Source organism: Salmo salar, chromosome ssa01 (assembly GCF_905237065.1).
Source record: "Salmo salar chromosome ssa01, Ssal_v3.1, whole genome shotgun sequence".
In the NCBI taxonomy this organism is placed as follows: domain Eukaryota; kingdom Metazoa; phylum Chordata; class Actinopteri; order Salmoniformes; family Salmonidae; genus Salmo; species Salmo salar.
Window position 1 is genome coordinate 131345158 of NC_059442.1, and position 12894 is coordinate 131358051.

Sequence of the window (12894 nt, forward strand, 5' to 3'; positions counted from 1 at the left end):
GCAGCTTGCTCCCTGAATAGAACCCTACTGTGTCCAACATGGTGCAATTATCTTGCAGTCACCCATAGATGGACGTTGGAACCCTGGAGAAAAAAAACCTGTCAGTAGAGTCTCTTACTATGCAATTGACATGACTCTTTTTACTGTAGTCTTTGATCCAAGACCCCGGCCCCCAGATAAAAGCATCCTCTGCTGGCCGAAGCCTCTCTAAATGTATATGTTCTTTAGTAAAGTATGGTTCACCCCAGGCACTGAAACATTCCTGTCATATACTGCATAAGAAAACACCCGAGGTATTGTCTGGTCTTATAGCCGCGGCCGCTTCTGTAATCATCAGCAGGACTTTGAGCTGAGGTACAGCATTGAGATGGACGGTGTCATGGATGAGTACAGGACCGTGACTGAAAGAGGGGAATTGAGATCAGGTGCTTAGAGGATAGGCTATCTGCTGCTCTGCACCTAAGAAGAGGAATCATCAAGCCATTTTATCCTCCTAGGTTTGATGGTCTCAAGTAATACAAATAGATCTCAATCAATTTCTGATGAACACCATCATTTCAGTGTGAATCTTCAATGCCTAAGTTACAATTTTCCCAGAGCTGATGCCTAGGGATGTCCTATAGACATAAAGTGTCATACGTTCATGTAGGCATTATAGAGGCCTTCTGCATACAAGTTATTTCCAACCAAGTCTTACCTGCGTGATGAAGGGCTGTCTTCCCTGAGCTGTCCAGAGCATCCAACACACATTTACTCTGTTGGGAAAACACAGGCTTAGGTCAACATCTATATTACTATATTATTTTTCCATCACTGTTATGTTTGTCTTGAAAAATTGGTCTTAGCCTTAAAAAGGGGAACCACGGCAAATTTCAGAAATTTGTCCAAGCGCCTAAAGCTCTCCGGCTTAGTGTTGGACTGTCTGTCAAAGTGTGCACCTCTTTCACTCAGGTAGAGCGAGGTAGAGCTAGAGCGAGAGCTACGTCACAAGGTTATGCGCCCCTCACTGAGCGCTAGGTAGAACTTTATGGAATACAGAAAATATATGGGGATAGAAAATGTACGTTCCGTCACAGCAAACATACTAAATCTGGGAAGACCAATCGATTGTGCGATGCAACATAAACATTGTATATGATACATCTGGGTCACGGGTTCACAATTTGACCTTTTCTGAGATCTCTGCCAAGCAAGCAGCAGCCCATGAGGGCTTACTGCACGTGCAACAACACACGCATGAGAGAACTCCTCATAAAACACAACACTGTCACCGTCAGTTTTCAAAATACATCCGTCTTTACCACATCACCCAACACGCCTTTTATTATAGTCCTATAGTCACAAGCCATTTCTTTCTTTCAATGGCTTTCTCTTTAGCCTAAACCAAGCAGAGTCCCATGAGCAACACAACACACATAAACTTAAGCACTCGAGAAATATATACTGAAGCAAATTTCACCCACGTTTTAGATAAGAAAATATCCGCATACCTTATGGGGTAGCTAATTCTAGCCTAGTTTGGAGACAGAGATACTGAACGTTTATGAAGACAAAAGCCAAGCGGACACGTGGAATGATTTTATTTGAATGGATGGTTGACATGACAAAAAGGTATGAGGATATGTTCTTGTCGAAAAGGTGGGTAAAATGTTGGCTTCAGTATACATTTCTTGCACACTAAAGTTGAGTGTGTTGTTTTGTCGCACACGCATTTTCTGCTTGGTTTAGGCTACAGAGAAAGGGATTGAAAGAGAAATGGTCTGAAAATAGGACTATAATAAAAGGTGTGTTATAAGGAAATCAGTCAATTCAAATACATTCATTAGACCCTAATCTATGGATTTCACATGACTGGGCAGGAGCTCAGCCACTGGGGAGCCAGGCCCAGCCAATCAGAATGAGTTTCCCCCCACAAAAAAGGGGTTTTATTAAAGACAGAAATACTCAGTTTCATCAGCTGTTCTCAGTCAATCCCACTTGTGAAGAAGCCGGATGTGGAGATCCTGGACTGGCGTGGTTACACGTGGTCTGCAGTTCTGAGGCCAGTTGGAGGTACTGCCAAATTTTCTAAAATAAAGTTGGAGGCGGCTTACGGTAGAGAAATTAACATTCAATTCTCTGGCAACAGCTCTGGTGGACATTCCTGCAGTCAGCATGCCAATTGCACACTCCTTCAAAACTTGAGACATCTGTGGTATTGTGTTGTGTGGCAAACATGCACATTTTAGATTGGCCTTTTATTATCCCCAGCAAAAGGTGCACCTGTGTAATGATCATGCTGTTTAATTTAGCTTCTTGATATGCCACACCTGTCAGGTGGATGGATTATCTTGGCAAAGGAGAAATGCTCAGTAACAAATTTGTGCACAAAATTTGAGAGAAATATACTTTTTGTGCGTTTAAACATTTTCTGGGATCTTTTATTTCAGCTCGTGAAACATGGGACCAACACTTTACATGTTGTGTTTATATTTTTGTTCAGTATATTTTGAAAACGGTCAGTGACAGTGTTGTGTTTATGAGAAGTTCCCTCGTGCGTGTGTTGTTGCACGTGCAGTAAGCCCACTGTTGGCTGCTGTTTCCTTCTTGCTTGGCTGAGATCGCCGAAAAAGGTCAAATTGTGAACCTGTGACCACAAAGTTCTACCGAGCGCTCAGTGAGGGGCACATAACCTTGTGACGGAGCTCTCGCTCTAGCTCTACCTCACTCTCCCTGAGTGAAAGAGGTGCACACTTTGACAGACAGTCCCACACTAAACCGGAGAGCATTAGGCACCGTTGTAAGCCATTTTTTAGACACATTTTCATTTGGAATTAATGGGAGTGCCCTTTGCATCAGGTTTCCGACAGTGTGTCAAGACAATCTGTATGGGCAAGTGGCTTAGCTGGCCATTCAAGTGACAGGCATTACCAGAGAGCGGGAAGGATATGTATTAAATCTGACTTCACCTACCCAACTGTTTAGAAAATGGTCTCAATCTCACAGAGACACTTAAAATGAACCCACTGAAAATAGTTCCCTCAGTTGTTGATAGGCTGCGTATCGATCACAAAAACAGCTTTAGTACAGAATTGCTGCACTGAAGCCTTGAATTCAGCTGGTTACAAAACAAATATATAAGAAGGACTGATATTAGCATTAAGTAGATGATGTACATACAGACATATTCACAGCAGAGTTCATTTTGGCAGCTATTTTAGATTTAGTTTTAGTCTTCGTCACATTTTAGTCATTTCATCCATTGTTAGTTTCAGTTATGAGTCGACTAAAACTCTTTTAGTCTAGTTGTAGTCATAGCCATTTTAGTCACATAATAGTCAGTGTATGTTTTTCTTCTATTAAATAATTAATATTTAGGCTACCTCCAACTTCCATCATGTGCACATTCAGATAGTAAGTGTAGTTGGACAAGGCTATCTCCTCATATATCTTAGCTGGCAACATTGATATTGTGGCAGAGTGTAACCAAAGGCAGCCATAATTAATCATACAGTGCATTCGGAAAGTATTCAGACCCCTTGACTCCCCCCCTCCCCCCATTTTGTTACGCTACAGCCTTATTTTAAAATGGATAAAATACAAAATAAATCCCCAATCTACACACAATAAAACAGCTTTTTAGAATTTTTTGCAAATTTATAATAAATTAAAAAAACAGAAATACCTTATTTACATAAGTATTCAGACGCTTTGCTATGAGACTCGAAATTGAGGTCAGGTGCATCCTGTTTCCAAATTGATTGGAGTCGACCTGTGTTAATTTCAATTGCTTGGACATGGTTTGGAAAGGCACACATACCTGTCTATATAAGGTCCCAAAGTTGACAGTGCATGTCAGAGCAGAAACCAAGCCATAAGGTTAAAGGAATTGTATCGAGGAACAGATGTGGGGAAGGGTACCAAAAAGTTCCTGCAGCATTGAAGGTCCCCAAGAACACAGTGGCCTCCATCATTCTTAAATTGAACAAGTTTGGAACCACCAAGACTCTTCCTAGAGCTGGATGCCTGGCCAAAACAGAGCAATCAGGGGAGAAGGGCCTTGGTCAGGGTGGTGACCAAGAACCCAGTGGTCACTCTGACAGAGCTCCGGAGTTCCTCTGTGGAGATGGAAGAACCTTCCAGAAGGACAAGCATCTCTGCAGCACTCCACCAATCAGGCCTTTATGGTAGAGTGGCCAGGCGAAAGCCACTCCTCAGTAAAAGGCACATGACAGCCCGCTTGGAGTTTGCCAAAAGGCAACTAAAGGACTAAGACCCTGAGAAACAAGATTCTCTGGTCTGATGAAACCAAGATTGAACTCTTTGGCCTGAATGCCAAGCTTCACGTCTGGAGGAAACCTGGCACCATCCCCATGGTGAAGCATGGTGGTGGCAGCATCATGCTGTGGGGATGTTTTTCAGCGGCAGGGACTGGGAGACTAGTCAGGATCGAGGGAAAGATGAACGGAGCAAAGTACAGAGAGATCCTTGATGAAAACTTACTCCAGAGCGCTCAGGACCTCAGACTGGGGCGAAGGTTCCCCTTCCAACAGGCCAACGACCCTAAGCACACAGCCAAGGCAACGCAGGAGTGGCTTCATCACAAGTCTCTGAATATCCTTGAGTGCCCCAGCCAGAGCCCGGACTTGAACCCGATCAAACATCCCTAGAGAGACCTGAAAAAAGCTATGCAGTGACGCTCCCCATCCAACCTGACAGAGCTTGAGAGAATCTGCAGAGAAGAATGGGAAAAACTCCACAAATGCAGGTGTGCCAAGCTTGTAGCATCATATCCAAGAAGATTTGAAGCTGTAATCGCTGACGAAGGTGCTTCAACAAAGGGTTGAGTAAAGGGTCTGAATACTTGTGTAAATTTGCAAACATTTCTAAAAACGCTTTGTCATTATGGGGTATTGTATGTAGATTGATGAGGGGAAAAAACGATTTAATCCATTTTAGAATAAGGCTGTAACGTAACAAAATGTTGAAAAAGTCAAGGGGTCTGAATACTTTCCGAATGCCTTGGCTACAGGTTAAACAATTTCCAGCTCAGATTTTCTCCCCATCATGGGCTCCTGAGTGGCGCAGCGGTCTATGGTTTTCCTTGAAAATGGGAGAATTTGAGCTTTACAAAAATGCCAGAAGTATTACTGCACTCCTAATATTCAACAAATATAATTTGTTTTTCACTATAGGAAAAAAGCTAACTCAAATAGCATTTGCGGACCATGGTGTAAGAGCGGCAACACAGATTAGAGAAAAACAGAGCACATGGGAAAATAGAGCTTCTGATGTAATCAAGGCAAAAATAGCCTACATTAAAGTAAGAGAGAGAGAGTAAACATTGTTTCTAGTTGAGGTTAGTTACAAGTCAAGTGTGCTGGCTTTGCATCAGTTCAATAGTGTGACTGAATTGACCGCTTGGGAGCTGTGTGGGAGAGCGGGGCAGACCAGTTCAATCAGACCGCCCAACTGAAAGATGTCAACTCTGCCAATGAGAGGATTGCATGAAATATTCTGCTGCATGCTTAGAATTGGACAAAACAGATGAAAAGTATCTTCATGTCAAATTAAAAATGTCCATTAGTCTGACATGGAATTCTCATCACATTTTTGAAGACTAAAATGAAAAGTAATTTGTAATAGTTATAGCTTCTTCCCAGGGCATCAAGTCTCGTTATTGTCATAGTTTTAGTCAGGAAAAATAGGTTGTTTTGCAGAGTATTTTTCATCATAGTTATTGTTGACGAAATGAACACTGACTCGCAGATCATATTACAGTAAGTCAGCCATTCTGATTAATGGCCAAGTATTATCTTGTATGCACACTGTGGTGTAGGCTTGAGTCGGACAGCTTCATAAAATCACATTTTACATACACAATTATGACATGTTTAAAGATACTGACTAACAACAGTTCATGCACGCAGAAAACCCTGAACTACAACAGGACTTAAACAAGCTATCCACTGTTACTTGTTGATTTCCACAAGCTCCCGCAGATGCATTAACAGACGTTTATTGTGTGGACGTATGCACGGCTGAACTGAGGTCATATCAAAGTTGTGTGAAGGATAGAGAGGTCGTGGGTTAGGTCAGCAGATGCACTAGGACAGACCGAGGAACCTCCAGACAGAACACAACCAGATATGACACACCTCTCACCACAAGACATTACAGTCAGTCAGTGAACCCATCTTCACAATGGTCAGAGAGACCCTTTTTTTAAAATTGGGATTCAACGAAAAGCACAACTGTTTTAGCTCGCTTGCATACAAATGACCCATACATAAGGGTGATAATAACATATCAATGTGTCACGACTTCCACCGATGGTGGTTCCTCTCCTTGTTCGGCGGTGCTCGGCGTCGCCGGCCTACTAGCCATCACCGATCCATTTTTCTTTTTTTCCGTTGGTTTTGTCTTTGGTTCATGCACACCTGGTTTTCATTTGCTTTAATTTCTGTGTGTATATTTACCCGTTTCCCCGCTTAGGTTTGTGCGGGATTATCTTCATGTTGCTCGTGGAGGCTTTCCTCAGTTTATTCACGTGTGTTTGTTATAGTAAGGAGCATTGGTTTATTCTCCTTCTCCTTCCGTGAGTAACTGTTAGTTCTCATTGTCTTGGGCGTTGTTTTTTGGGGTGATTGTGATTGTACCGTTTTTTTGGACTTGCCTGTTAAAAGAAACGCTACATTGACATCTCTGCTCTCCTGCGCTTGACTCCTTACCTACCTTCAGAACGAAGCTATAACACAATGGCTTCATCCGATACAGCCAGTGAGAGAGTTATCGGTCAGCATTTACATTTGCAGTTTCATTCATTCAGTAGCTCCATCTTACCTGTATAAGCTTTTTGGCACACTCCTGATGGTTGTTTTTGGCAGCGAGGTGTAAAGCACTAAAACCTGAGGGGGGGGGGGAAAAATACATCCAGGTGAGATATCTTCCGTTGCAGCTTCAGTTGAATTCAACTCCCTGCTGGTCTCAAGTCTATATCTGTAACCACTAGCAGTAGAATCATACTTGAGAAAAGTTTCTGGGCAGATTAGGTCTATAGGTGAATGTTCACCTACACTATGTTCTGGAGATATTCACATGTTATGTAAGTAGCTCTGCCTTGAATTATTAATCTGGATCTTTGGGCAGGCACAGTACAAAAAGGTATGTCAGGGGTCCCAATTCAGCCGTGTGGGGGGGGGCAAAACATAGTTATAAATAATTTGTAGACTACAAATTGACTGCAAGAATCCAAAACAGATTTAGTATTTAACAAGTAAAGAATCATTTCAAACCTTGATTACGTTGGGATACGATCACATATACCTTTCTATTTATGCGTGGGAATACTTGGGAACATATTTTAAATCACTTTAAAATGATTTCCTGGTGATTTGACAGTCTTATGTCCAACACCGGAAATGATTTACAAAAAAAAACATTGCTCAGAAAACTCATGGTGCCAAATAACAATCACCTATTGGGGAACCCTGAGGAATGCAGTCCACTAACCTGAGGTGTCTATGACTGATGTGTCCACTCCATGGGCCAGGATGACTGCCAGACAATCAGTTTGACCACGGGTGGCAGCCACATGGAGACTGTACGAGGAGAGACAGGACATCGAGATGATCAGTCTAACACAGTGGAATGGTACAGTGGAGATTAAACATGTCATTGGAGGAATAAACAGAAAATACAGCAATCAAATTGTGAAGAAAATAAATACTACAATTCCCTACACAAAAAGCAAACAAAAGGTCAACAACACTACAATTCAATCTTCACCAATGTGATCTGTCAATATGATTATCACTGGCCAGATCTGCTTCTTGAAGTTGGAAACATCAAAAGAAGGTTAAGTGGCAAGGTGACTTTTGAATTCGGTGCTACGGAATGTGGTGTTAGAACAGGGTGAGTGCATTGCTGTGGATCAATGAGCTCTGCTCTAGGCAATCAAGCCGACTCAGAGCTAACACACACACACACACACACACACACACACACACACACACACACACACACACACACGGCCTCTAGCACCATTTAACTCAAGAACATGACAACAGAACAATTACCACTGCTATAGAGGATGTCTTCCTCAAAACGATGAAAACAAAATGTTGAAGAAGGAAAGCGCAGAGCAGGTTCCAGATTCCAAGCATTCTGGTGCACTTCTTCCGAATTACTTTGACTGATCCAAGGATGTGTGAAAGAAATATTGAAGTAGTCAGACTGAGTAATTAATCCAAGTGTGTTTGCACCTGTTTATAAATCAGTTCTGCTGTGAAACGTTGTGATTTTAATTGGAAGAGATAACGAGACCATTTCTTTCACATAGTTTTTTGGAAGAACACAGATTTTTTGTAATGAACATGGATGATCTAATACTGGAACATTTAGATAAGCAAGTGTTTAGATAAGTTAAGTGTCCAGACTATTTAATAGAGCTTACGCAGTGTATCTGCTGAAATGAATTACCCTCAGAATGGAAAGGCATTAATCAAACACACTTGCCTGACTAACATGTTTGATATGCCTGGCACAGCCTGATATGTCTGTTCCATTTCTAATGAATGTTTAATTAAGCATTCTCCAACAGCTTCCACAGTGAGCCCACATTTCAACACCAATTACACTTCCTCGGGACATCAATTGCAAGGTCAATAAATTATTATTCATTTCTGATAACAAGCACAAGTGGAAGGGCACAATTTAACTCCTAGAAAACGATATTATCAATATTAATTTAAGACAATGACTTGCAATTACTCGTCATGTAATGAACTGAATTAGTTGCATTTTCCTAATGAATCAGACTACATAGGACACACACACATAAACAGAGTTATCACGTGATTATCTGTGTGTGTGTTTTGCAATAATAATAATAATAATAATAATAATAATAATAATAATGAGAGATGTCGTGCTTTCAGACACCAGCAGTTTCCACCCATTCCAGTCATTATGCACAAATTAGAAGTCTCCAGTATCTCCATGGCGACACTGGCTGTTTGGGTATGCCATGCCAGTCAGTGTGTGTCCTTCTGGGAAACCTTGGAAGGTCAGATATGTAAACAATGGTGTCTTTGTATGAGTGACATTAAAAACACATATGTAGCCTGATAGTTACATATCGCAATATGATACTATATATATATATATATATATATATATAGTATTATATATATATGGTTTTTGTTTCTGTAGTCGGCTGTACCTGCGCCAAAACTCTGGTAGTTTTCATCCTATAGCTTGTTCTCCATCTTCCTTTTAAATAGTGAGCCAACATGTTTTCAGCCCTTTTATTTCCCGGACTGATCAAAACTCATTCTTTCTCTTGTCTCTCTGCAGCAGATATACAGTGAGCAATATTTTTGGAACATCAAATCGCAATAAAATCACAGTTTCCGATTCGTAATACATATAGAATCGTGAGAATCGCAATACATATCGTATCGGCAACTAAGTATGGTGATAATATCGTATCGTGAGGTCCCTGGCAATTCCCAGCCCTAATTGTGTGGCTGGCTGGTGTGTGCAAATCTCCCTCAAAGTAAATTACTAAATATATTTAGGTCAGTGGTGTCATCTTTCACTGGTCTCTGGAGGTGGTGCTCTGTCTACAACTGTCAGAAAGAGGTCAAACATTAACACTGTCCCTCCGCATTATCTGGTCCAGCTAGGAAGTGGGAGCATGGCTGTCAAGTCCATTCAGAGCCTATAGAAATCAGGACAATATCAGGACACAATCACGCTTTGTGGTATTTGGGAGATTGTTAAACACAAAAGGAGACCATGCCCTACTCTATACAATTGGAATTATATTATGTTCAATAGGCTATCAATGAAAGGCCATAGATTCTCACAGGTTTGTACACATGGAAAGAGAGAAGGGCACAGGAATGGCTTTCCCAAAACAGTGCGTGGGGTGCATTTTATGAATCATTAGCTCACCAATTTAATCATTTCCCCATCATGAGTAACAAAAGATGGCATTTAGACTTTAGCACATATTCATTATGGAATAGGAGGAAGGGCAAAGCTAAACAGGAGGAAGAAAGGAGATATATGATGACAGTGATGCTGGTACAGATATAATTACATCTCTATGGTGCTATAGTTAGCAATTCATTGTCAGGGTGCAGTTCATTCAGAACCAGTGATTTGCATTACTTTCTTTAACTTTCTCTAACCATGATAATACCTCAACCTTATCTGGCTCCACATGACTTATTCCCTCCTTCAACAGGGTATCTAGGGCAGTTCAGTTCAGTAGCATCTCCATTAGTGACAGGGGCTATGGCTTATTGAGTCAAACAGTTGCCTGGGGCCGATTCCATCGTTATCAACTATTGTAGGATGTGTCATCATAGAACTGTGGGGGAATAGCCACGTACTGCAACTTCTATTCTGCACTGAAACAGTATCAGTATTGGAGTTTTAGATGGTCTGGGGAAGATGAGCAAATATGTAATTGATTCAAACAATAAACAGACTATATTCATATTCCAAATTGTCCTTTAATTCAGTTTGCAAAACCCACCTCCTAAATCTCCAAGCTGTCCCAATTCCCTCAACCCTCGATACTCACGCTGACTTTCCCTCATTGTCCAGTTTGACCGCGCTGGCTCCTTTCTTGGTGAGGAGAGAGGCCACCTTCTCCACCTCGCCGTGTTCCACAGCTACCAGGAGGCGCTCATCATTTTTGCTCCATTCGTGGGCCTGAGGAGGGAGAGAACGAAACAACGTCACAGAGGCTAATGCTTCTCATTCACAGAGTAGAATGTACCTACTACCCTCCCACTACTCTTCCAAATCCTGTGTGGCAAAAACCACAGTTCCTTACCCATTGTAGACAATTAGCATAAAAGATAAGAGAAGTCATAGCGGTTGGTTGGTTTTACTCCACAGTGAACCTAGCTAAACACAATTCCGCCTGTGAACGCGGCCAGCCGTGTCTCTCTGGTAACCTCAAATCTAGGTGATAATCCCATTTAGACTTAATCCTTAAATAGGGAACTCCCCATTACATAACCTGATGAACACAGTTCCATTATAGCTTAAAGGCATTAGGGTAGCTTATGGGCATTAGACAAGCTGCACCAGGAGGTTGTTTCAACACCATTAACAGAAGATTGTTTCACTTTTAACACGTTGTTTTGGCCACGATAACGTGATGACCGTGGCTGTATTGCGTGACACTCATTCTGTTCGAAAACCTTAGGCCTATCCCATGTTTTCTTGCCTGAGACCACGTGATCATATTACTGTGAAAACACAATGCCTAGGGGAGCCAGCTTCCCTCTGCTCCTAAACCATGAAATCAATTGCTCAAATAAATGCTTGTCTGCAGAGATTTACAAGGGCATTCATTTTACCAGAGCCCAGGGGCCTCATTTATCAACCGTGCACACGTTCCTAACACAATTCTGGCGTACATGGAGATTCTAGATTTGCGTGCGCAACAAATAATTGAAATTTACCAAACTGTCGCTTTCAACATATACGCATGTTTTCATTGATAAATCAGAGGCATATTATATTTCTGCGTTCGCGTTACAAACCCCGCCTGGGAAAACGCCCTCCATTCGCCTTTTATGGTAACATAAATCCCCTCATTGGCTGTATGATTTGAAAATGTTAGAACTGGGTCATGACAGTTTCTGAAGCGCTTTGTCAAATTTGATCTTTTTTCAAGAAATTAGCGAGTAACATTGATTAGCAGCGACTGCCAAACACTGGCCGTGAATTTTGCGAAATGAACTGTCTATTGAACACTTTAAAAGTAAATGCTACAGTGCACACGTTAAACAAAATATTGAACAACAATTCGCATATCTAAATTTACTAAATAAAATAAAAAACTAAATAAAAAGCCCCCTCAAAAACTATTCAGCAATAAATGATTGTGTTTCTATGTCCTGACTTGGTATAGGTTCTGAGATTAAACAGGATATTATGTTGCGCAGACTCGAGCTCCTATCGCACAGCAATACTGTACCCTAGCCATACTGTCATAGACTCACGGTCTTTACTTTCGAGCATGGTTGACTATTGAATGAGCGATTGATAAATGGTAGCCTACTAATTGTTGTGTATAAACCAGTCATATGAGAAAAGGATACATGCCCTGCAATATGATTATGATTTAGGCCTATATAATAAAAGCAACATAAATAGACTATATTATGCGACATTGCTATGCGATCTTCTTACCAACAGAAAATGCACCCGTTTTATCATTAGGCCTACTCTAATGTTTTATTAGCCTACCATTATTATAATTCCCGTGCATGAAAAACCTCTATTTCCAACTAAATACAAATATTTGCTTGCAATACAATTGATAAACCACTAGAAGTCGTGCGTAAGCATGGTTTGAGAAGTGCGTGGAAATACGCACACTTTCCCGTCAAGTTCAACATTGATAAATACGAATCTTTGCGGGAAAACCAGCGCACGAAAGGTTTAGGGTATGTTTTTGTGCGCATGCACCATTGATAAATGAGGCCACAGGAATGGTTGAAATGTCCCGAAAGTGACTAATGTCCCAAAACAGGGAGGATTGTTTTTCTAACTCAGCCGCAGTCCATTTTCACAACGAATTGCCCTCATTTGTAATCCTGACTGACTGTCAAGACGTACAGGGCTCCAGTCTGACCTCATAGTAGGTCACTGGCTGGCCAGGCCACACTGACTCTGCCCTACCCTGCCTGGCATGCTCATATGCTCGATGATAGCAACTATCCACCCATTCATTTCCATCTTTTTGGAGGGTTAAGGCACTGGCTTAACTGTTAGGATGATGGGAGGCTCAGTCTGGAACGAGTATCCATTCTCTCCGCACTTGTGTGCACACACGCAGAGACAGAGAGAGAAGGAAAAGTAAGGTGACGTGAGTAGAGTGGG

The 12894-nt window shown here is 41.5% G+C and overlaps 1 protein-coding gene across 3 annotated transcripts in view; it reads right to left on the reverse strand.

Moving 5' to 3' along the window:
- The window catches only part of rai14 (retinoic acid induced 14), a 44801-nt gene that overhangs the window by 14178 nt on the left and 17729 nt on the right, over positions 1-12894 (reverse strand). For all 3 annotated transcript variants that reach the window (XM_014129288.2, XM_045689221.1, XM_045689204.1), the window contains 4 exons: positions 10577-10707; positions 7492-7580; positions 6823-6887; positions 698-755 (listed from right to left, as the gene is read on the reverse strand). In XM_014129288.2, the coding sequence (XP_013984763.1) occupies positions 698-755; positions 6823-6887; positions 7492-7580; positions 10577-10707 (343 nt within the window). The remainder of the gene's footprint in view (positions 1-697; positions 756-6822; positions 6888-7491; positions 7581-10576; positions 10708-12894) is intronic.